Genomic DNA, 26,034 nt, shown 5'->3' on the forward strand with positions numbered 1-26,034 from the left:
GGTCTGGGGGCCTGTTATAGTAACACTTCCATTGTGTGGCCCCGACCATCAGTAAATGGGAGTTAAACAGGAACTTAAGAAGAGGAGCAAGGACAGAAACCATGTCCTTTGGTTATAATGAGGGCAGGAGCGGCTCCCGGTTCAAGCCCTTATTGACATCTTCAACTCAAAAGGAAAGGGAGACATTTTGAAAACAAAAGCAAGTTTGGCTAAAAGTCAGACCACATGATTCTAAGTTTCCTGCACTTTCCATAAGGCCAAGAAAGTCAAACCCTGAGTTTTCTAAAGCAAAACCAGAGTGGAGGCTTGGACTGTGGCTTGGTGATGGTGGGTTTGCCTACTGCAGAGACATACAGAGGTTTCCTAGTTAGACCTTACTCAGGGTCAGAGAATCTGAGCTTGCTTTACCCAGCAGGGCTGCATAACGGGATGATTTGACCACGGGGTGTGGAAGGATCTATAATTGGCTGTGCAGTGTGCTTTGATCTAGCAAGAGGGACGTCTTTTGCCCCACCCCTTGGCATTGTTATAAAAAGCCCTTTTGAAGAGGCAGAAGGGACCACTGGGTTTTGACCCAGGTCCTCCCGAAGCCATCTGGTGTTTCTGTCTTTCTCCTCTTCACTATCTTTCTATCTAAAAGTTTCTTACCCCTCTCTCCTCCTCATAGGGACCCTTTAAAAGGTGGGAGCTGGCCTCTCACAGCCTACCATGTACAAGGCCATTGGTTCTTATCAGGGCACAGAGAACTTACCCTCCCCACTTCAAATGGTCCTTCTTCAGAAGAGACTTTTTATCAATACACATACATAAGAGAAATCTATACAGGAAATTGTTGAGAATGTTCCCAAGAATGTAAAATATACCAAAAAAATTTAATCATTTTACCATAAAATTATTTCTTACCTTTTTTTTTTTTCAGTGTCAAGAGCTTTTGTGACTATCTGGTCCATTAATGCACCTGCTCAACAATTATTGATACCTACTTTGACCCAGGCGTTCTCCTAATACAGGGTGACCCAGGCAGCTAAGACAGACCTTTCCACGGAACTGGCAGTCTGGGGAGGGTTAGCTCACCAGGCTGGTCACAGCCAAGTCCAACCAAGTGCAAAGGTGATGTCCTATAGGGTTACGGGGCTCATGTGAGGGGATACAGTAGCCTCCCTCAAGAGGCTTCACAGAAAAGTACCAGATGGGTTCATTAGCAGAGCCAGACATGAGACAGTGAGATCAAGCAGCTGGGGGGTGGGAGGGGGCGCACAAGGAGGCAATGACATCGGGAGCTGCTGGAACAAGGAGCCTGCGTGGCTGGAGCCCAGGCGGTGTGAGGGAAAATGATGGATGACCCTAAGATTGGAGGTGGTTTCAAATCCCACACTGGGCGAAGCTGAGGTGAACGGCTCCAACCTGACATTCATTCAGTGTCGTGCGGAGCCAATGAAGGGGAGTTTCAGGCAAAGGACAACACGATCCGCTTTTTAAATCCTGTGGAGACAATGGTTGGTAGGAAGCACATATGCAATCTATTCCATGAACTCAGATGAGTAGGGAGGCAGGCAGCAGAGGCAGGGAAGACCTTGGGAGGCTCCCTGGGACAGTGGGCCCTGCCGCTGAGGACAGGTGCTGCAATGTAGGTAGACAGGATGAGCCCTGGGCTTGCGGCTACAACAGTTCAGTGAACGGCGGTGCCCTGGGAAAAGCGGAAGCTGTGAGGAGATTTCGGGGAGAAAAAATGGGGAATCAAGAGTCTTGCTTGGCTTAGCTCCTTCCTTTCCGAGATGAGGGAGTGATGCTCTGAGCATATTCTTGACTTCATCAAAGTAGCACAGCTTGTTAGCTGCAGAACCGGAGTTGGAACCCGACTTTCTACTTCCTGATCCAGAAACCTTCAACTAAGAGCATTATACCAAGACTTCCCCAGGAAGTGACTTCCAGTGTTTTTTCCTTATTCACGTGGGCATTCCACATAATTCCACGATAGATAAGCATGTTACAAGTTAAAAACACAAGTGAATCTAAACGGGAAATTGCACACAATCACACACACACACACACACACACACAAATACATGTACATGTACAAGGATCCCAGTAGGGTCTGTTCCCAGGACTGCACCAAGATCAGTTTCCAGCTTTTGACAATGTAACATGGTCACTTACAGTGTTAACCCTTGGAGGAAGCTGAACAAAAAGTCCCTGGAACTCTGCTTCTGGTCTTAAATTACTTAAAAGTAACAACAGTGGGTGCGGAAAGATAGCTCAGTGGTTGAGAGCACTTACTGCTCTTGCAAAGGTCCTGGGTTCTGCTCCCAGCACCCACAGGGTGGCTCCCAACCATCCCTAACTCCAGTTCCAGAAGATCTGACACCCTCTTCTGAACTCCTCAGGCACCAGGCAGGCGCATGGCGTACATACATACGCGCAGGGAAAACACTCATAAATAAGTACTTCTAAAAGGAACAGAACAGCAACAATAAAACACCTTGCCATGAATCAATAGTTACTCATGCCTACAACCCAGTGCAACTTGCTCAGAGACCCAGAGCCAACAGAAATAAGCCAAAATTTGAGCCTGGATCAAAAGATTCCTAGTTCTCTTGTTGCACCACACATTTTACCCAAATGATCTCTGAAAGGAACATTTTTAAAGGGGACACCTATGTGGCACCTGTCTTCCTTAATGAACAAAAGCGAAACCGCCTTTTTGCCCTTTTTGAAGGCAACCCAATCCTTGGCTGGGCACTATCTCCTCCACACTCAAGAACACAGCATACAGTCCGAGAGCCGAAATCCGAGAGCCGAAATCTGGGTTTGGCTGGTTCTCGTAGTCTGTGTGAGGTGTGAAATGCTGTTCAAGACAATTAAAACGTCTACTCTTTCAATTCCTGAGCGAGCTGAATAAAACACCATAAATGATTCAAGCCATTTGTGAAATGAATAAGAACACGGCTTATCACAAAGGAGAGAGAGAGAGAGAGAGAGAGAGAGAGAGAGAGAGAGAGAGAGAGAGAGAGAGAGAGAGAGAGAGAAACCCCCTCTGGTGGGCTTTTCTCAGTTAGGGTGAGAAACAGAATGGAAGGCCCCATGTCACCCACGATCTGGAGAAATCTGGTAGCTGTGGGGCAGCTGACACAGACGGGAATTGAGGGTGATGCCTTCCTCACACCCTAAGCCAGACTCCTTACACTTAGCCCCATCCCTACCCCTATGGGTTCCATGTCAAAGGTCGCCTGCTGACTCATGGGTTCGATCACTTGGTTCCCGGTTAGCGTGGACATTTGGGGAAATTTTCAGACCTTTATTCGGTGGAGTTTGACCAGAGGAAGTGACTTCCTGGCGGTTGTGCCCTGAATCATCTCTGGATTAGTCTGGACCAGTCTCCTCTACTGACTGTCTATGGCCAATGTAAGCCCCATGAGACTCATCGATACCACTGCTATCAGCCACTTCTGCGTGCCACGCCTGTCTCGCCATCGTTGACCCTGTCTCCCCAGACTGTGAGACAAAACAAGGCCTTCCTCCCTCAAGTAGCTCCTCCTCAGGGACTTAGCCACCGTAAGGAGAGAAGTAACTGCTAAGTTCCCTTGCCTCCTCAAGCTCGGCCCCTAGATATCAAGCTCCCCCATGCACTCCTCCCCTCCCTCCCTCCTCCCTCCCTCCCTCCCTCCTTTCTTCCCCTGCCTTTTGTTTAAAACACACAAGTTCTTCCTTTAAACCAAATAAATAGTCTATTTGCAGCCGGGCGGTGGTGGCGCACGCCTTTAATCCCAGCACTCGGGAGGCAGAGGCAGGCAGATCTCTGTGAGTTCGAGGCCAGCCTGGACTACAGAGTAAGATCCATGAAAGGCACCAAAACTACACAGAGAAACCCTGTCTCAAAAAAAAAAAAAAAAAAAGTCTCTTTGCTGGTTTTCCCTCACAGAATTTAGTCATTCAAGAACTTACTTTGGACCCGGTCGCAATAGCTGAGTTGGGAGAGTGTCAGATGGAAGAGCCTGCTTTGGAAAAGGTTCTGTGATGGCTGTGGCTTACACAGAGGGCCCGGCAACTGATGGAGAGGAGGAAGAGTTGGGGAGTTACAGATCATTGCAGGAAATTACAGAAGATGGGAAAAAAAACACTCCAAATTCAATAGAATATTGAAAGGCTTTGAGGAAAGGTTACATTCGGCCCTGAAAAATGGAGAAGGGGAAAGGAAGGTTGGGAAGGAGGAAGACAGGAAGGAAGGTAGGGATCTCAGAAGGAAAAGGATGATAAATGTCTCTCTTCTCAAACAGGCCCAGGAACGCTAGACTCAGTGACTGGATCGTCACCATAGGAAGTCGGGATATTGAGTGGCTAGACGGTGTAGAGGTATGGTCTCCTCGGGATGCTGTTCTTCCCAGAAGACCACAGAACTGGGGTTCTGTTCTCCCGGGGGGTCCAAGGGTCAGTCTTTCCCCTTTCTGTCTTCTCGCTAGGCTCCCCTCTCTGCCAGGATGACTCCGGGGGATAATATAGGACCATGAGACCGCAAGTCATGTGCTAAAGACGGCAAAGCGCATGAACAGGAGCCCCGGCTTCTCATCACGTGACTCAGCCTTGGACTCTAGGGACAATAGACTCTGTGTGTGTGTGTGTGTGTGTGTGTGTGTGTGTGTGTGTGTGTGCTCTAGTGGAACTCACTGGTATTTTTTTCTTTTAGAGTCTCACTATGTAGCCCTGCCTGACCCAGCACTTGCTGTGTAGAGCAGGCTGGCCTTGAACTCACAGAGATCCTCCGAGTCCCAGTGCTGGGACTGACACCTGTCTCACTGTTATTTCTGTGTAGGCCCCCATTCAATGTTGGGAAATTCACATTCAGGGGCCGGAGATGTGGCTCAGTGCTGTGGCATCTGAGCGCCTCTGGGTTCAGTCCCTGGCACCAGGAAAACCACAGAGCACAGAATGAAAGAGTTAACTCATGCGCTCGGGCCTCTCTCTCCACACGGACCACTGGGAGGAGAAGGGCTCTCTCTCTCACTGCAGTCTGTGGTGTGATCCTTTTGATGCCTTTCAGGGCCCGCAGCAGGGTCTGTGTTAACAAATCCTTCGGGGCGGAGAAGCCGGACTCAGCTGCACTTCAGCATGAGAAACAGCATTAGCACACAATGACTGCTCAGGGAACGGAAGACAGTCTTAGCCTTACAAAGACGAGATGGACAGTTGGGAGGGGACACGTAAAGAACCTGATGGACGGGAACAGAAGGCGGAGCTTCATAGCCGCAACCTTGCCTAACTCTTTTGTGCTTGGTGCTTAAACGCTAACGTTGTCCTCACAGCCCGGGGCTTTAGAAATCTTGAGTCTAAACCTGGAGCGAGGACACAGGATAAGCTGAAATCAAATCCTCGTGTGAGCGAGCCCAGCACAAAGGTGTTTCAGCAGGTAGGTTTACCTAACGCTCTGTCCTCTTCCACGCCGCTGTAGAAACGAGAGAAAAGGTTCAGTGGGGCTGGTGTGACAATTCTCACAATTCTGGCGAAACTCAATGCGAAAGAAATGGGAGGGATGATGACCAACTTCCCCAGGGAGCGTTTGCCCTGAAAAGCCTCTCCAACGTTTACTCCCAAACAATTAACATTAAACACCAGCTATAATCCAGCACTGTGCTGGGTACCAAGAGAAGGAAGATGAACAATGCGGACTCTGTTCATCTGAAGAACCACAAGTGTCCTGGTCTTTCTCACTGAATTGTATGGCCCTGAGGGCACCACTGCATCCACTCAACTCTGGATGTGGTGTGAAGACAGCCAGAGGCGACACGTTAACACATAAGCCTCCCCGTGTTCCAATAAAACTTTATTGCTACACACTGAGTTTGAACTATATCATGTGACTTTCAGCCATCATGGAGTATTCCCTCTTTTTCAGCCATTTAAAACTGGACTTGGAGTGCCAGCTCAGTAGTAGAGAATTTGCCTAGCACATGCCAGGCTTGGCTTGGATCTCCAAGGCTGTTATAATGAGGGGAGGGGAGGTCGGGGGAAGGTGTATAAACCATTCTTAAAGCCAAGCCTGTTGGTACACACCTGTAACCCCAGCACTTGGGAGGTTGACACAGGAGGATCATGAACGGGAAGCCAGCCTGCAGCAACACACACACACACACACACACACACACACACACACACACACACACACACACACACTGTTCTTAGCTTATACGTCATATAAAACAGGATAATTGAGGCCACAGGTCCCCAGCTTCCATGCTCAGTATCCCAGGGCAAGGAATTAGGCTGCAGGCAATATTTTTGTTAACACCCAGCCCACAACTCCCTTACAGTACACAAAATAAGCTTTTCTTCATTGAAGAAAGTCTTCATTGAAAAGACTTGAGTCAGTTTTAAAACTGTTCGGCTTCTAAGAGAGACAGAGATATAAAACTACAGACTGTCTAAAGGGAGGAGGAAAAGAGAAGACAGAGGTCAGGGCAGCAGCAAGAGGCCCCCCAGCTCTACCTCACCCGAGAGAAATGAAGGGGCAAGAGAGGAATCAGCTTGGAGCTAAGAACCAGCCCAGCAGATGGGCTGTGGATTAACCTAGAGCAGAGACAGAAGCCAGGGCAGGGTCACAGAATTTAATAAGGATGTTAGTTTCTTCTGCATAGCTGGACCAAGGGTCTGTGAGAAACCACTTACGGGAAGGAGCATTTCTTTTAGCTCACGGTTCTGAGGGTTCTGTCTTGAGTCCGAAATGGGACAGGAACATGAGACAGAAAAGGCTGACCATCGTGGACAGGAAACAGAGCTGAAGTGACCTGTTACCAGGTAAAGTCTTCAAGGCATGCATGCCCCCCAAGAACCTACTCTCTTCAATGAAACCTTATCGACCTCCTAAAGCTCCCAGGACCTCCCCCAAACAGTGCTGTAAGCTTGGGGACAAGCATGCAGCACATGAACATGTGGGGGGACACTCCAATTCCTAGCTGGTTTTCTGTTGGTGTTATAAACACCACGATCAATAGCCACTGGGAGGGGAGGATTTGTCTGGCTTACATTTCCCCATCAGTGTCCATGGACAGGAACTCAAGCAGGGCAGGAACCTGAAGGCAGGAAACGAAGCAGAGACCGTGGAGGAGTGCAGCTCATGGCTTGCTCCAGCTTGCTTTCTTATACAACCCAGGACCCGGGGGTGGCGCCACCCCCAGTGGTTGAGGCCCTCCCATACCAATCGCTAATCTAGAAATGCCCCCTGGATGTGCCCACAGGTCAATCTGCGGGAGGCAGTCCCCCAGCTGGGGTTCCCTCCCCTCCACTACCCCTTAGCTGTGGTCTGTGTTGAACTGAGGGAAACTAACCTGCACAGACCCTTACCAAAGCCAAAGCTACTACATTCAGAAAATTATTTTGTTCGGCCAGAAAAGACTGCTCTGATACTAGAAAAACCTGCAGGGCCATGTGGATGTGGGAGAGATGGTTTTCATCCTGTTCACCTGCGTAGTGACCCTGGGGAAATCAGTTCAGTGGGGACCAATCCTGGAAGCTTCAAACTCTCACTCTTAGAATTCCCCTTATTTAAAAAAAAAAAAAAAAAAAAAAAAAAAAAGATTTGGCCATGGACAGAGCTAGGCCCCAAGGGTTCTAATCAGAGGCCCATTCCTGTGTTTAACCAGGATACGCAAGACTGGAATTTCCAGTCATTAAAAAAAGAAGAAGAAGAAGAAAGAAAGAAAAGAAAAAGAAAGGATAAGGAGCATATTCCCAAGTGGAATTTGTTATTATAATATTTGCTATCATTAGCAACAATAAAATGCATTTGTAACCGGAAAAGTTAGAAATGATCTGGCCAGTGACCAGAACAAACTGGCTGACGTCCGGGAAAATGAACAGCTAGTTGCTGGCATTCAGCAAACACTACACAGCAAGAACTCCAAGGTGTCCAAGAGCCATCGCCACTGAAGGCCGGGTCCCGGGGAAGCTAGAGCAAGGTGAAGCATAAACAATGATAGGTTTCTTAGTCTGCTTTCTGTTGCCATCACAGAACAGCTGGAGCCAGAGGTAGTCCTGATTCTCCTGCTGTGTGATAGAACACCTCGGCAAACAGCAGCTTTGGGGCAGAAAGAGTTTATCTGGCTTGCATTTCCCCGTCAACAGCCCATCCGAGAGAGAAGTCAGAGCAGGAACTCGACCGGGAACTTGAAGCAGAATCCATGGAGCACGTCGCTTGCCAGCTCCCTCACTGGCTCATGTTTCACTAGCCTTTCTGTATAGCCCAGGACCACCTGCCCAGGGAGCAGGGCCGGACACAGTCCGCTGCTGGGTCCTTCTACATCCATTAACTACTGAGACAGTCCCCACAGACATACCCGCAGGCCAATCCGATCTGGGAAAGCCCTCAAGTGAGACTTCTTCTCAGGGCCACTCGGCATCTCAAGTGGACAGTAAAGCTAACTATGAGACCAGATAGCCTGCGTGGAACGTCAGTTTGTATGGCTGTGGTTCTGGAGTCTGGGGAGCAGCATAAGAGTGCAGTCCCAGCATCCATCTGGTTTCTGGTGAGTGATAAATATTTTCAAAATCCTCCGTAGTGCAGTAAGCCAGATCAGGCCATATTAATGAGACCGGGCTTAATCCAAGCAAAGCAACTCCTGGATGACTCTGGGGGAAAGGAAGCAGGAGAGAAATCACGTGACAGGTCTAGGAACCGGACCTTAAACACTCTGTAGGCACGGTCTTGAGGAGCCCCGGGGGGAGGAGCTGCCACTTGGTGGGTTTTCTGAGGGCAGGGTTTGGAATGGGAGGAGTGTGGCCGGGTTCCCAGCCAACCATCTGGGCAGGATTTGAAATGGAACTCGAGCTGGAGATTCCCAACAGTGAGGACCTTCTTACTTTTGACCTGACAAAAGGTATTCACTTGTGAGACACAGCAAACTGGCTAGCTTAGATCTGCTGCTCCTCATCTCAGAAGACCATCGGTGACATCACAGAAGCCTGCTTCCCTGGCCTCATCTAATCCCAACAACTTCAAAGGCCTCACATGTGAATTCAGAGATTCAGTTTCCAAGAGAACCACTGAAAACAGGTTCCAACCATAGTCTAAAGGTCGGGACAGTCTCCAAAACACATTGATTCCATCCTGTCGGCTCCTTCCAGCACCAAATCAAAGCCCACGTCCAGGGGCTGGAGAGATGGCTCAGTGGTTAGGAGCCCTGACTGCTCTTCCAGAGGACCTGAGTTCAGTTCCCAGCACCCACATGGCAGCTCAAAACAGTCTGTAATGCCAGTTCCAGGGGACCCAAAACCCATGGCAAAACATGAATGCACATAAAATAAAAATTAAAAAAAAAAAAAGGTCCACGTCCAGAGTGTCATCTGAATCAGACACGGTGGGACTCCGGACAAGATTCATCCCTAGGGCAAACTCTCTTGTGCCTTGAACCTGAGAGATCGGAGAAGTTATCTGCTCCCAAATTGTAATGGTGGGGCAGCACAGGACAGACATTCCTATTAGGAAGGGAAGTAGCCACGAAGAAAAGGGTAACCAGTCCAAAGTAAGTACAAAATCCAACAGAGAGAACATTGACAGAAAAGCCCCGGAATACCCCTCCCACGTGCAGCCTCCTGGACACATGGGAGACTGGGACTCCCAAATCTTCAAGCACATCTCTCTGCTGTCACAGAGGACACACTAGATGGTCCTCATGGGGTCGAGTTGCATGTCTACGGTTCTCCTGGGGGGCACTGAACAATGCTAGCCCGATAGTTTGGGTTTGTTTTGTTTTTAAAGATCTATTTATTTATCATGTATACAGTGTTCTGCCTGTATGCCAGAAGAGGGCGCCAGATCTCGTTACAGATGGTTGTGAGCCTCCACGTGGGTGCTGGGAACTGAACTCAGGACCTCTGGAAGAGCAGCCTTCTCTCCAGCCCCCCTAGTTTGGGTTCTCCATCGCACAACAGTGCCATGCAATGAACTGTGTCTCCCCAGAATTCCTCCATGGAAACCCTAATTCCCAGCATGTAAGCATGTGGCTGTCCATTAGGAGACACATGACATGTAAATCAACAGCAAAGCACATACGTGACAGTGGCCCCAGAAGACCACGGAGCTGGGAGGAAGCAGAGGCAATAGTGAAGGACAGTGGCTCTGTAAAACACAGCAGAGGGCCGCCTGGAAAATGTCCACGACGTCACAAGTCATTTCTACAAGCAGCAGAAGTCAAACAGGAAAGTGTAAGCAATGACTCCCTGTGTTTACAGGGAAGAAAACATGAAAACCAAAGGAAGCAGGATCCATCTTTCGGAGCTTGAAAAGAGGGGGAGGGTCTGACAACATCCAGACAATTGAAAGAGGACGAGGAGGAGGAGAGGAAGAGGAAGAGGAGGAGGAGGAGAAGGTGGGTGGAGTCCACTGATCGCGCGCGGGGGGGGGGGGGGGGGGGGGGGGCTGCTCCCACTACTGCAGCCCTAATTATATTCTCAACCTTCCTGACGCTGCGACCCTTTAACACAGTTCCTCGTGTTGAGGTGACCCCCGGCCATAAAACTATTTTCATTGCTACTCCATAACTGTAGTTTTGCTAGTTATGAATCACAAAGTAAATATCTGGTTTTTTTTCTTCTGATGGTCCTAGGCGGCCCCTGGGAAAGGGCCGTTCAAGCCTCCTGAAGGGGATGTGACCCACAAGTTGAGAACCATTGCTCTACTGCTTCTTTGTTTGAAAGGGGGTCTTGCTGCCTTGAACTTGCAATTCTCCTGCCTCAGCCTTCCAAGGCTGGAACTACAGGTATGGATCACCATGTCTAGCTTCTCTAGGTGCTTCTGAGCCAGAGAAGATAAAAGGCAGAGGTATGGCAAGAGAAAAGTGTGGTATCTATTGATTATGGGCTAAAAATATCACCTCCAGGGGCTGAAGAGATGGCTCAGTGGTTAAAGCATTGGCTACTCTTCCAGAGGACCTGGGTTCAATTCCCAGTGCCCACATGGCAGCTCACAACTACCCATAACTCCAATCCCATGGGGATCCAACACCCTCTTCTGGCCTCAAGGGTACCACAGGCCCACAGTACACAGACACATATGCAGGTAAAATATCCATACACATAAAATAAAATGAAAGACAATACTACCTCCATTAATGTAGCGCTTTGGATTTTAAAATTTCGTTCACATATCCTTTTATCTAATCTGCCACTGGAAAGGAGCAGGAGGTGTCGCTTTTGCTAGTGAAGTGTTTAAATTTGGAGGCAGAGAAAAGCACTAAGCCAGCAGATAGAGGGTAGAAACAAGACTTTATCCTGATTTGACCCAACCAGCAACTAGACGGAGTGTACAACTCTGTACAGAATGAAATGTTGTATGGCCTGGGCAGGGTCTCGGCTTCCCCATCTGAAAAGGGGAAATTACAGTATCTGTCTCATCCTCAAGAACACAAGGCACCAAGTGGGGTTAGGTCACGGCAGGTACTCTGGAAACGGACATCAGTATCTTTCCTTCATCCCCAGCCATCTCCCTCCCGTACATGCAGTCCTGCTGTATTTGGGCAGCTCATTCCTTCAGATCCATCTAATGATAACCACAACATCTAAAGACAACTATTGACATGCCTGACTCCACGCGAAGCACTAGGTCTGTGTTAACTCACCACCCCGAAGGACCTGATGGGCTGGATCAGTCAGGGATTACACTTGGCTAATTTCTGGACTGACTTAACTCCCGGCACACAGTAGACCCTCAATAAAAGCTGACTGACTGAAGAAGGAGGTGTGAGCTGGTTGTCCTGTGATTTTTCTACTTACTGATTGTGTCTTCTGCTCCCTACACTCACGCATGGTGTTGAACCAGCTAATAAGGGATAATGGGGGAGGGATGATTGTTCTGTCCAAGCTTTTAATAGTCCCTTTGAAATACACTCTACAATTAACTGAAAAAGTCATCAGGAATGCCTTACCAAGCACAAGGAGGAAAAAAGCCAACTATCCAGAAGACCACATGCCCACAGATCTAGCCTATCTGCAGAATACTTTTAATATACCATGGGCAAAATCAGATTCATCTATAATCTAACTGTTTGTAGAAAACAAAGAAAAGATTTCAGAACTTAATATCGAAAAGCATGCAAATAGAAGATGCTAAAAAAAAAATCAGGTTATATAATCATCTAGTGAAAGACTTTGAAATAGAATACTCACCAAAAGATAAACAAACAAAAAAATATTTAAACAGCCTTGTGAAAATACTGTGCCCAGTTCCTTAAGAGGCACTTGGGGAAGGCCATTTAAGTCCACCATCCCACCCTCAGCCTCTGCTAACTGAAACTGCAACAGGTCTCACTAATAGTTTGAAAGGACTCCATCAAGTTGACTCGGGACTCTTAAAAAAGTATAATATACTTACACATACATTACTGAACTTTTCCTTTTTTGTTCAGCATCTTGCAAGAAATCCCAAGTTTCAGCCTTAGTGGCAAGTCAACAGTGGCTTTCTGGAGACGGCTGGAGTGAGCCAGAAATCTCCCACTGCAGAGTCCCTATGACCGGGACAGGCTGAAGTCCCCCTGCTGTGAGAAGTCCCTGTGGATAGCAAAGAAACCAGAGCCTCCTGCCTCTGAAGCTGTGGTCAGAGGAGAACGTGAATGTGCAGACCTGGTCAGTTCCCCAGTTTACTACCGTTAAATTATACTGTTTTGCTGGGCGGTGGTGGCGCACGCCTTTAATCCCAGCACTCGGGAGGCAGAGGCAGGTGCATCTCTGTGAGTTCGAGGCCAGCCTGGGCTACCAAGTGAGTTCCAGGAAAAGGCGCAAAGCTACACAGAGAAACCCTGTCTCGAAAAACCAAAAAAAAAAAATTACACTGTTTCTCAACAACTGTCCACATTTCACCAAACTTAAATAAACATACAGAAGTTTAACTGCTTCCTGGGTCCGACTTCCTCTATAAAGGCATCCATGCCATAAAGCTCATATTAAGTCTGGAGGACTTTCAACCATGGCTCCGCTGCTAAAAGCACCGGCTGTGCCGGGCGGTGGTGGCACACGCCTTTAATCCCAGCACTCGGGAGGCAGAGGCAGGTGGATCTCTGTGAGTTCGAGGCCAGCCTGGGCTACCAAGCGAGTTCCAGGAAAGGAGCAAAGCTACACAGAGAAACCCTGTCTCGAAAAACCAAAAAAAAAAAGCACCGGCTGCTTTTCCAGAGGACCCAGGTTCAATTCCCGGCACCCACGTGGTGGCTCACAACTGTCTGTGACTCTAGTCCCAGGAGATCTGATGCCCTCTGCTAGCCTCTGTGGGCACCAGCCATGCATGTATGTGGTACATTGATATACACGTAAGCAAAACACTCACACACATAAAAATAAATTACACTTAAAAGAATAATAAATAAGGTGGGCAGTTGGTAGAGGAAACCTCTGTATATCCTTCGCTGTGTGTGTGTGTGTGTGTGTGTGTGTGTGTGTATGTGTGTGTGTAGACATCACACATTACACACCACAACACACACACCAAAAATAAATAAGTAAGTAACTTATTTTAAGTTATAGGCTTTCTTCATTTGTCTTTGAATGTCTTAGCCATGAACCTAGGATGTCTAGAGGAAAACTATTTTTCCTTCTCTACATATGAAAGCTAAATTTTGAGATTAAAAAAAAGAAAAGATGAGAGACTACAGCTGGGATTTAAAACAAATAGATTTTTTTTGAAAGCTCAAAATTTTTATACTATACTTTATTACTAGTTTATTACAAACCGTAGTTATACATAGTTAAACATAGTTTAAATGTAATAGAATTAACCAATAAAATTCGTGTATAACTACTATGTAAACCATAGTAACACACTTTGTATCTGTACTGCTATAACAAAACACCACAGGCTGGTAACTCACAAAAAGAGAAAGTTATTTCTCAGGTCTGGGTACTAGAAGTCCTAGATCGAGACGCTGGCACTCAGTGTCTGGTGAGGTCCTTGCCACCTCTTCCCAAGGCACTGGCAGGGGGACTGATAGCTCTTTAGGAGGTAGAGCCTTGATGGTGGAAACGTGCCACTGAAGAGGGTAAGCTTTGAGATGTTATAGCCCAGGCCCCACTTCCTGTCCTCTTGTTTCTCTCTGCTTCTAGACTGCTGATGGAGAGGGACAGGCACCCACATGTTCCCACAGCTGTGTCTTCCCCGCCGTGATGGGCTGTGTCCCTCTGGAGCAACGAGACAAAATGAACCATTTCTCCCCTAAGTTCCTCTTGTCAGGGTGGTTTTCCCAGCAGCAGAGAGGAAACTCATCACCAGACTACTACATGGTACATGTTTGCTCCTGGCTTTTACTAGTTACACCCTGAACTGTTTGAAAGCATGACTCAGTTTTTATAGCAATTCTTCTGTTCGTCCTGTAAACACATGGCGCCTAATACGCAACTAGTACTACGATATGGTTTCCAGGTTTGAGTTTTTAAAATTTAATGGTGATCTCTGCCTTAAAGAACACTGTAGTCTAGTTGCACAGACATGAAAAAATAAAAACAAAAACCATCATTTCTGAGCCTTGGCAGAATAGCCAGTCATAGTAAATATTCAGAAACTCTTTGCTCAGAACAGCCTTGGAAATTCCGTATCACTTCTCAGCTCTCTGCCTTTTCGGCTCTGGTACTGAGCTGGATCCCAGAGACACCACAGGTCGGCTGGACCATATAATTCGAGTTTAGCCTGAGAAGGCGCTGAGGGGTGACCAAAGGCTTTGGCGAAGGCGGGGCCTTTTTTCCTCACTTTGGGATGCTTTGATCCGCTAATATGTCCCTGCTGGTAGCCTTTGGAAGCCCCGTAGTGTTTGCTTTCGAGGCGGCCTCGTGGCTACTCTACCTCAGCCTGCTCTCTGGTCCATCCACAAATCACTTCAGGTGGCAGTCACTTCATTTCCAATGGAGCCTGATTCTCGGGCTCGGGGGGTGGGGGGGTGGGAGGGTGGGGGTGGGGGGGGTGAGTGAGGGGCCAGGGGCTGGAGGGAGGGCTTCTTATAAGCTCTTTTTTTTTTTTATTCTTTGGGGATTTCACATCATGCACCCCAATCACTCTCATTCCCTAATCCTTCCATGTCTGCCCCCACTCCTGTAACCTCCCCCCCCAAAAAATTAATATATATTTTTTAAAAAGTCTAATTTGTGTTATCCACACACTCACTGGAGCATGGTCAAACCCTCAGTGGCCTGCCCCTTAAGCAGAACTGAGTCCTTCCCCTCCCACACACCCACCAGCAGCCATCAATTGTGGGGAGCCAACCTCAGCATCGGAATCCTCTTAAGACACTGTGTCTTCTCCTTCAGCCCTAGGAAAGGGGGAGGGGCCTCTCCTAGTGGTATCCCCGCCCCCCAGATCTCCTTCACTCCTGTACTAGCTAATCAGAACTAACTTTCTAGTTAAAAAGTCTTCACAATTCTGAGGGGTTGCCCCTGGCAAGCAGCCCACCCACGCCTCAGTGAACAGACTCAACACATCATATTGAGAAAAAAAAAATTAGAACAGGGCAGGAATTTGTGGGGAACAGGAAGAATCGGAAGGAGGGACTGAGGAGTGAATATGTATGATTAAGATATACATAGAGAGATAGATATAGATAGATACACACACATGTGTGTATACATATGCACAATGTATACCTATGTATGTATATGTGTGTATGTATGTATAAAATTTTGAAACAATTATTCTTTTTTTTTTTTTTTCCAAGACAGGGTTTCTCTGTGTTGCTTTGGAGCCTGTCCTGGAACTTGCTCTGTAAACCAGGCTGGCCTCGAACTCACAGGGATCCACCTGACTCTGCCTCCCAAGTGCTGGGACTAAAGGCGTGCGCCACCACTGCCTGGCACAATTATTCTTTAAAAGAAGAATTCTGCACAATAAATTTCCCAAGTTCCCCAGACCTCTTGAGACAACTGTACAAAGGATATGACCCCAGCTCCTGGAGAACTTGGCTACTGCAAGCCTCCCTGAACCCTGTAACCCCAGAGCCGTTCCCACCACGGTCAGAAAGGCAGCGTGTCCCCTGGGGCTCCAGCAGAGGGGCGGCTGTGGTTTACGCTCTAAGACAAGGCCACGGCTGGCACGAGACACAAGCCTGCTGACTCTGACTGGTGCTGAGGGGCAAGGCGATGACTGGTCCAAAGTCCCCTTCTCAGGCTGGATGAGCAGGCTGCTGAGTGGACTGAGAGACACTCTCCTGTGGCCTCCCCGGTGTTGCAGCAATAAGTCTCATGAAAAGGCCTCTCTGGTGGCCTTTTCTCCGCTGAGCTGTTAACACAAAAGAGTCGGCGAAACAGAAAAAGTGAGCAGCCAGATGAGCAGTCAAGCTGTGAGAGCAGGGAGGCAGGGGACTGCCTGGCAGGTCTGGTGGCCGCAGCTCCAGAGCTTGAGAGGAGCCAGGGCTGCAAGGGAAGAGAAGCAGTGAAAAGGGAATGAGGGGAGCCAGGACCACGGAAGGATAGAGGGGTGTGAGGAGGCAGAGAGGAGTTCCAGAAAGCCACCAGGTTTTCAGAGCCAGGGTCTCGGACCTCAGGCTGAGGGCTCTGACAATGGCCAGTTCTTAGGACCCGTCCTCAAGCCTGGGTGAGGATGGTCACACTACAGGGTGCTGGTGATGGCGCTGCCGCCGCCGCCGCCGCTGCCGCCGCCGCCTCTGATGGTGGTCTTGATGGCAGGGATGCTGATGCTGATGCTGATGCTAGTGCCGCCGCCGCCGCTGCCCCCTGCCCGCTCTGGCTGCTCCCTGACGCCCCACACTCAGCCAAAGCAAAAGCTTCCCCTTGCCTCCTCATGATTTCTATCTGGTTGCAGCAAAAAGAATCCTCGGGCAAATCATGACCAATCAAATATAAAAGAACTGAAGGGGTATCTATCTCTGCCTGTGGCACCAACATGTGACTGAGTCAGAGTAGAAACAGACGAAAAGGGAAAAGACAAGCTTTAAAAGTAAGCTAACAGGACCAGCCTAGATGTCTTACAGGGTAAAAGCAGTTGCCATGGAAGCCAGGTGACGAGTTCAGTCCCCCAAATCAAGTCTCCTGAAAGCTGTCCTCTGACGGCCACAAGCTGTTGTGCATACATGGGCACATACACACACTAATAAAATAAAATAAAACAGAACAAAAATTTCATGTCTTATCACATTCAAAATCTTTCTTCCATTTCATCACATTTCTTAGAAATCTTTCATCTTATTTTTTTTAAAACCTCCTATTTGGGGGCTGAAGAGATGGCTCAGCCGTTAAGAACATTATTACCAATCTTGCAGAGGACCCAGGTCAGGTTCTCAGCGCCCCAGTCGGGTGGTGGCGGCGGCGACGGCGGCGGTGGTGGCGCACGCCTTTAATCCCAGCACTCAGGAGGCAGAGGCAGACGGATCTCTGTGAGTTCGAGGCCAGCCTGGTCTACAATAGTGACATCCAGGACAGGCACCAAAACTACACAGAGAAACCCTGTCTCGAAACCTGCCCCCCGCCCCCCCCCCCCCAAAAAAAGGCCTCTAAGATCCTCTCTAGCTCTAAACCTCTACAGTAGAGGCAGCAGGACAAGTCCCAGCAGACAAACTGCTGGCAACAACCTCATCGATCTTAAGGACTTAGACTCGGGCTTCAAGTCCACGGGTTTCTTGTTTGCTACTACGATACCACAAAATACGCAATATCTGGTCATTGTCCTACTGCCTGGCATACAACTTCCGGATTTGGGTGATCTTCAAAGCGATTGCCTTTTTCCATGCTACTAAGCTGACAGATGGCCGACAGTCCCTGGATGGTTTCAGGAAGGGGACAGTCATTCAAAATCCAAAACAGGAGCGGGGAACTGAGACTTACAGGACCAATCTGCTCCTCCCGCCTCTATCTCCCAAGTGCTGGGACAATGAGTGTTCAAATCCCGTCCCTCCAGAGAGCAGAGAGCGCCCGAAGTTTAAACTGTCCAGTGATCCAATCAGAGAGCGCCCGAAGTTTAAATTGTCCAGTGATCTAATCAGCCACGTCAGTGTAACGAAGCCCATTAAAACTTCCCGGGGGCAGGGCTTAGAGAGCTTCCAGACAGCTGAAGGTCATAGTCAGAGGTGCCAGATGTGGTGCAGATGCCCTGTGCATCTCTTCATCTGAATCCTTCATCACACGCTCTATAACAAACCGGTAAATGAGCTTCTCTCCGTTCTGTGAGGAGCTGAGGAAAATGAACTGAGCAAGAGTCAAGAGTCGTGGGGATTCCACCTCTCAGCTGAAGGGCTGACTGAACTTGTGGCTGGCCTTGGAAGTGAGAGACAGTCTCGGGGACTGAGACCTCGACTGTGGGATCCCATGCTAGCTAGCTTCAGGCTGAGGGCTGAATCAGCAGACACCCAGGTGCCGCCCCCCCCCCCACACACACACAAAGCACTGCTTGCTTCCTGGGTGGGAAGACACCCCACACGCTTACTTCGTCCCAGCAGCAGCCTGGGCTGATGACTGAATGAGAGAATGCCGAGGGCCTGGGTTTGTTTATTCCTGTGTCCTCTCAACCACTTCAGATATCTATCCCAGCAGTGTTATTTTGGTAACCATGTTGCCACCGTCCCCGCCCTGGTGCTGCTGAGTGTAAACAGAACCTGGACATTTCCAGGAACTGTCAGCCTGGCACTTCCTACAAAGGGGTAAATCTTTCATATCATTAGCAAAATAAAACCTAGGACTAAAACCTGCCCCCCCCCCAAACATCTAGAAGTCACACTTCCTTTTTAATTCGGGTTTACTATTTGGAAAATCACATTTAAAAAAAAAAAGGTGCGGGGGAGGAGGGGGTGCTCCAAAGAATCATATACATCTTTGCCTCTTACTGGCCGAGCCGAGGAACAAGTATAAACACAGCTGCCTATTAATTTTAGGTAAGGCAAACATTCCTGCAGCTGGCTGGAACGGCAGCCTGCAAGTCTGGACCACACTTAGAAAGACTTAGAAATGCTACCTTGCTAGGCGGCTGCGGAAGCCCAGAGCTGCACCAGCGGAATCGCGTGGTCCCGGTCCCAGCGGCCGAGGATAGCATGACTGAAGAGGTGCAAAGTGGGACTTGATCCAGGTATCAGCGGAGCCGCCACACTGTCCCCGTAATCACAGCCAAGCTTTAGCCTGCTTGGACTCTCAAGACAGTAGAGAAACGGTGAGCGAGCGTCTGTGCCTTTGCCCCCACGTGGCCTTGCTTCAGGCCCCAACCTCCTCCTCCGCAAAGGACTGAACGAGATCAGGAAGGGGAGAGATCGGGAGGGAGTGAATCCCACGACAACGGGAAGGAAAAAGAGTTTTCTAAAAGCCCGCGGCCTGTGTCTGGTGAGAGGAAGAATGAGCAAGACAGAGGGCACTGGAACACTTGGGCCATCCGGATTCGGGGAAGGGAAAAGTGTACTTTGATAAGGTGTTTTTTGTTGTTGTTGTTGTTGTTGTTGTTGTTGTTGTTGTTTTGGTTTTGGTTTTGGTTTTGGTTTTTCGAGACAGGGTTTCTCTTGTGTAGCTTTGCACCTTTCCTGAAATTCACTCTGTAGACCAGGTGGGCCTCGAACTCACAGAGATCCGCCTGCCTCTGCCTCCCGAGTGCTGGGAGATAAGGTGTTTTTATAGAGCATAACTCAGCAGGCTTGGACGTCGAAGCACCCAGGCTTTAAATGTTGGCTCCACAGACCTGTGTGGCCTTAAGCAAGTTATTAAACATCCCTGTAGTTACACTGTCTCATCTATGTTATAAAGGTCTCCATATAGCTCAGGCCTAGAACCCGCTATGCGGCTGGAGATGACCTTTAACTTCTGACCCTTTGGCCTGCTCCGCCTCTCCAGTCCTGGAATTACAGGCACTCCCCCACTTCACCCAGTTTATGTAACGCTAGAAATTAAACTCACGACTTCCAACACTGGCCCTCTGCCAACTGAGCTACAGTCCCGGCTCCCTGCATCACGTTGATTTTTAGATTTTTATTTTATTTCTAACTCTGTGTGTGTGTGTGTGTGTGTGTGTGTGTGTGTGTGTGTGTGTGTGTGTGTACCCATGAAGGCCAGAAGAGGGTGTCGGGTCCCCTGACGCTGGAGTCACTGGTGGTTGTGAGCCACCAGCCATGTGTGCTGGGAACGAACTCAGGCCTTCTAGAAGAACAGCAAATACTCTTAAAGCCCTGGGCCATCTCTCCAGCCCCCAAACTCATTTTTAATAACAAAGAAGATCTTTGCCTCCCAAGATGTGGACAGGCCGAGCCGGGTCCGCTCTCCCCATGACTACAGCCTCCTCTTGTCCACCTTCAAGCCACCCTCGGCTCACTGTGTATCTGAGAGCAGCGGCCAACTCATTCCTGGCCAGCAGGTTCCGTCTCAGCTAACTCATTCCTGACCAGCAGGTTCTGTCTGAGCTAACCCTTTCCTGGCCAGCAGGTTCTGTCTCCAACTAGTGAGAGCTTGATCTATGGAGCACAAAGAATGGGCGGGCGGGGGCAGGGTGTTGCACGAACCAAACAAAGTGAATAAACAATAAAAATTAAGCCCCAAATTCAACTTCTACAGCTAAATCAAAAATCCCTCCAATTTTGTTCTTCTGCGCCTCTAGCCTGTATATCCCCAACATTTTAATGTGGGCCGTGGAGTCACACCTGCCTGGGGTCTGATATTCTGGGAAATCCCTCAGCGAGTGTTCAAGAGATTCGAGGAATGAAAGCATCTGGGAACTAATGTCCTTCTGTGTATCCGTCCCTACCACCTGGCCATGTCGTCCCCACTGAAAACGAGAACAGTTCATCATCATGCAGTTCATAGTTCTGAGGTGCCCACATTTGTGGAGCAATGGTAAGAAAGGAGCCACCTACCTAACCAGCTGGCCAGATCTCAAGGGTCTCTCTGTTTTAAAAGAACCTGGTAAGCCATCTGTGCCGGGTCTGTCTGTAGGCATGTCAGTGGGCACCTGTCTAACGCCACCGCCTGGATTCTACTTCTGGAAACTCTTAAAAGTACCTCAGGTGATTCCAACACACAGCCAGGGTTAATCAACCAAAGGCAGCCAGGTGACTGAGGCAGCCAAGTGGTCCATGTAGCCATGGGAGAGAGGAAAACGATACAGTCAGACTTTCTCCGCAGAAAAGAGCATTAAATGCCTTTTAGAGTGAAATGGAGTCATCCCTGCTGGGGCAGGACCTGTCACATGGTCTGCCGTTCCTAGAAAGAGTGGCAATTAGCTGCCAGCAGATGCATTATTTCATCAGTCCCATAAATGCTCATAAAAAGTCTCCTGCTTTTACTTGTCAGCCCTGCAGAAGCTAGGGAAAGCCTCTGATAAGACACAGTCCTGAACTATAGGACTCCCGTGTAGAGGATCCAAACTAGCATTGATAAAAAATAAAATATTTGAAGACACTCTCAACCCACTACACTTACAGATCTTGAAGATTTTTACTCTTAACATAAAAAAAAATACATTAGTACAAATGTTTAAAAGCCTCTTTCGTTTATTAACACCACGGCATAAGACAGTTCCATTTCAAACCCAGTGGGGAGCCAGAATTGTGAGGCAGGAAAAGTCTTAAATCAAGAGCTGGTAGGCTAGGATTCCAGTCTCGGCAGTAAATTACATCAACTAGCTGTGTGATGATGAGCAAGCCGACTTAATCTCCCAGGCCTCGGTTTTCACAGAGAAAAGAAAATGATGGGCGAGTCCCTCCCTGGGTGGGTCCCTCCCTCCCTCCCTCCCTCCCTCCCTCCCTCCCTCCCTCCCTCCCTCCCAGCTTCCAAATACCAGGGTCTGGCTGCATCTTGCCGAGCATCACAATAGGAAACTCGGTATTTAGATAAAAAGTTACAAACTTCATAATGCAAACCAATAAACTTAACCAGTTCCGGCCACCTCCCCATGGCATCCACTAGCCAGTCACCCTCAAATGCCCAGAGAGAACGGGCTGGGAAAACAACATATACTTCAACACGGCACGTTCAGCTGGGAGGCGTCATTGGAGGAGATTAGAGAAGTATCCCAAGGTAGAAATCTAAGGAGTCTATGACAACGTCTAAGCCAAAAGCTACTTCTAACCCACACAACACTGGCGGTGCATCTTCCCATGTTGCTGCCACCTTCTGCAAGCAGGAAAACACTGTGTGTGTGTGTGTGTGTGTGTGTGTGTGTGTGTGTGTGTGTGTGTGTGTGTGTTGGGGGGTAGGGAGACACAACCAAACACTGTTAGAATTCCATTGCCTGCAAGGGTTTAAGCATGCAACCTTTATCCTTACCTGGATCACTACAGAAGTAAACAAGGAGGTAGCTTCTCATCCAATAATAGCTTCACTATTATTTAATCCCATGTCCCAAGTTATCTAAATTCATCTTAAGAACCATACAAAGTCTCGCACACAAGAGGTAGGACCTGAGCCTGCGCTGGTACAGCATGTCATTTATTAGTGTGAGGGAAGTCTCTCTCTCTCGCCTAGCTACACTCCATCTACGCTGTCCCAGAAGTGAGGTGGGCACCTCAGAGAAGCTTGCTGAGGCTTTCCCTGACGGCCTTAACACACACACACACACACACACAAAAAAAAAAAAAAAAAAAAAAAAAAAAAAAAAACAGTAATTTCATTAGTTAACTATCTGCCCACACCCTTGACGTTCCTCCAGGAGAACACGGTGAGCTATGTCCACGTCCACTGTTTTGTTTAGTGTTCTAGCCCCAGCATGAATATCTAACACGTGATCAACACTCACTACACGTTTGAAAGAATGAGGGGAGGAGAGCCTTCTGTTATCTGGAGGCCCTTCATGTTAGACCCATGGTATTTAGTCTGCAGGAACTATATGATAATCATGCTTGGGCTACCAGACAGAACAATCTCGCGGGCTGGACACACTGAGATCAGCACCATACTTTTCACGTGGAGCAGGCTTTGGTGCACGGGCATGATTGGAAGAGCCTACGCATCCCAAGTCAGAAATCAAATAAATCTATGACAGTGTGTAACACCTCGGAGCCAAAATGCACCTCACAGGAGAGCAGCTGATGTAGCTCAGCAGGGTCACTCGAGGCCAGCTCACAAGGGACAGGCTGGGCCTAGAGCCTCTGGGCAGAGGGGAGATGGGCAAGCCAGCCTGGTACACAGCACCAGTGAGGACAGCCAGGCAATCTAGGACATCCTGTCCAGTGGGATGACCCACTGAAGGTCAGGCAATGTTGGAACAAGGGCTAGCCTCGGAGCTGCCCACTGAACCAGGCTCAGGACCTGGGCAGGAGGCAGAACTACCGGTCACTCTTGCTAGTGGCTGGAATACACAGCGCAGGAATCTGGTTGATGAAGGAGAGAAAAAACAAAGCCCAAGCCAGAGGGAAGCTGAGGAGGAAGGCAGGGCCACCAGGTAGACGGTTTAAGAGAGAACCATGGCCAAGACGCAGTCCCGCAGCCAGGCTAGGGCAAACAAGACAGAACAGAGAGTCCTGTGGCCCAGCAGCCACGCCACCGTGCTGACACTAGGTCCCATCAGATAGTGAGGCCATGGCTTCAGAAACAGCTCCTTTCCCAAGTCAGATTAGCTCGGGCGCTAGAGACAGCTGCGGCGGAGACGCCAGGCCACCAGGCACAGGCTGCCTTCACCACACCCAGAGCGGTCCTGTCTCCTAAAGTGACCCAGCAAGAGTCCAGAGAGGACTTCCAGCTGATCTAATGTCTAGTGTGTGACCTTGGCCACGGCGACGGGCTGAGAAGTGTTCCTTCCACTGTGCCAAGTTGGATTAAGTCATTTTATCGGCAGAATTCTTTTAAAAGGTAAGAGTCCTTGTTGGGGGGAGGAAACACAAACCAGCTACCCTCTTTTGTTTCGGGCTTTTATACTTTGTTGTTTAAAATAGAGACTGGGAGACCTGAGGAAATTCAGAAACATAAGCAGAAGATTTCGGGTAGATTTTTCTTCTCTTACGTTTGAGGATTGGCTGAGGAGTGGAAGTTGGAAGTGTCGAGAATGAGATACAACTCAATTTGGCTCTAAAAACTTACACTCAGCATATATACAAAGGCAAATAACTAAGATCACACACACACACACACACACACAAGTCTGACGCAGCTCAAAATGTAGAAAAGAAACACAGAAATGAAATACACAAAGAAGGGAAAAGCCAAGACTCTGCCAGAGGAACCAGGCAGAAAACTCCAGTGAAAAATAAAGTTAGTTCATTCTTGAGGAAGCATCAACCACTCGGCTAAGAGAAAGCCGCTCCTCGCCACGTCTTCTCAAGGCTCCCCAAGGGCAGGGCACCAAACCCATGCTATGAATAACCACAACCAACATGAGCAAAAAGTAAGGAAAGGCTACTGTGTGCACATCTCACAAACACCCCCTCTCCCTTGAATCTAGTTCTCGAAATCCAAGGGGCCTTTACAAAAATAAGGTAAGCCGCTACAAAGCCCATTCCTGCTGTTCTGACGCCGCCGAGGTCCCAGGAAAGAGGCCTCGGGCTCTGTTTGCCTTCTTTCCAGAGACATTAGCTTAGAAGGCAGCTCAGCTCTGATGCCAGTCAGTGGCTTCAATTCACCTCACCCCATCCGCACACGCAGGCAAAACACTCCCACACTGAAAATAAATAAATAAACTTCAGAAGTACTTTCCCTCAGCTTCTTACTCACTTTTATAATTTGTTGACGATATCTTAATTCTCTCTTGCTCTCTGAGTAAATCTGAAGAGGGAAAAGTGAGGGTCACATTTCTAGGACGATTCATGACCAAACTCTTTTTAGAAGCCCCAAATAATCACATAATTAAGCTAAATGTTTTGAGAGTGATAGGCGTTTGCTTTTATTCTGTCATTTCCAACTACATAGCCAGGAAGACCGTCTAAGTCGGTGGTTCTCAACCTGTGGGCTGTGACCCCCTTGGAGGTCACATATTGGACATCCTGCATACCAGATATTTACATCACGGTTCATAACAGTAGCAAAATTGAAATTATGAAGTAGTAACGAATGAATTTTATGGTTGGGGGTCACCACAACATGAGGAACTGTATTAAAGGGTCGCAGCATTAGAAAGGTTGAGAACCACTGTTCTAAGTGAATACCAGAAAAGCACAAATTATTTTCGACACCTCCCCGACTCTATGATATATATTCTGCTTTAATAAAGTGGTAAGAATGCCCAAGATATTTTACCCTGGTTTTGTTCAGACACACGGAATATGTAATTTTCTAAGGCCAACCCAAGCTGAAAATTCTAGAGATCCTTAAAAGCCAATATTTTCACTGTTTCAAAAAAACACATAAGCTGGGCAGTGGTGGCACACGCCTTTAATCCCAGCATTTGGGAAGCAGAGGCAGGCAGATCTCTGTGAGTTCGAGGCCAGCCTGGTCTATAGAGCAAGATCCAGGAAAGGCACCAAATCTGCTCAGAGAAACCCTGTCTCGAGAAAAGAAAAAAAAAAATTTGGACAATTTTTACCTAGGAATAAAGATATTTTTAGATTTTTCACTAGATGTTTACCAGGTCTTTCTAAATTAACTGGATGGCCCATACTGGTCAGATATTCAAATATATGCCATTAATGAAAAGAGCATTAATTATGATTACTTAGTACATGTGGTCTCAAAACTATTCAAAATATGAGACCTGTGGTGCAAAAAAATAATAAAAGTATTTTGCTGGTAGCATTTGGGTTTTGCTTTGTTTTTATGAACCAGTTACAGTCCTGTCTCACTGTGTAGTCCTAGCTATCCTGGAATTCTCTCTGTAGACCAGGCTGGCTCAGAGTCACAGAGATCCACCTGTCTCCGCCTCCCCAGAGCTGAGACTAAAGGCGTGGGTTCTGTTACAGTCACTTTTTTAAAAACAGTAACAACAAATTCTGAAGACCTCTATCTTTATTTTAAAAACAAAAACAAAAAACAAAAAAAAAAACAGAAAATGTTGAATTCTTAGCTCTGGAAATACGCTAATTCAGTTTGGATCAGTTGACTTCATCAACTTTCCATTATCTTCGTTAAAAAAAAAAAAAAAAAAAAACAAAAAAAAAAAACAGCCTTTCCAGGTCAGCCCTATGTTCCCCAATCTTTGTAAAAAGTCGTATTTATTGGAGGACTTGAAGG

The 26,034-nt window shown here is 48.0% G+C and overlaps 1 protein-coding gene across 6 annotated transcripts in view; it reads right to left on the reverse strand.

The window, feature by feature from the left end:
* Cradd (CARD and death domain containing adaptor protein) overlaps positions 1 to 26,034 on the reverse strand; it is a 196,740-nt gene that overhangs the window by 141,581 nt on the left and 29,125 nt on the right. For 5 of the 6 annotated variants that reach the window (XM_076554658.1, XM_076554659.1, XM_042263466.2 and 2 more), the window contains one exon: positions 24,583 to 24,633. The exons of the other annotated variant lie outside the window; for it this stretch is intronic. In XM_076554658.1, the coding sequence (XP_076410773.1) occupies positions 24,583 to 24,633 (51 nt within the window). The remainder of the gene's footprint in view (positions 1 to 24,582; positions 24,634 to 26,034) is intronic. 6 annotated transcript variants of the gene reach the window in all.

The sequence above is a fragment of the Peromyscus maniculatus genome, chromosome 18, assembly GCF_049852395.1.
Source record: "Peromyscus maniculatus bairdii isolate BWxNUB_F1_BW_parent chromosome 18, HU_Pman_BW_mat_3.1, whole genome shotgun sequence".
Classification (NCBI taxonomy): domain Eukaryota; kingdom Metazoa; phylum Chordata; class Mammalia; order Rodentia; family Cricetidae; genus Peromyscus; species Peromyscus maniculatus.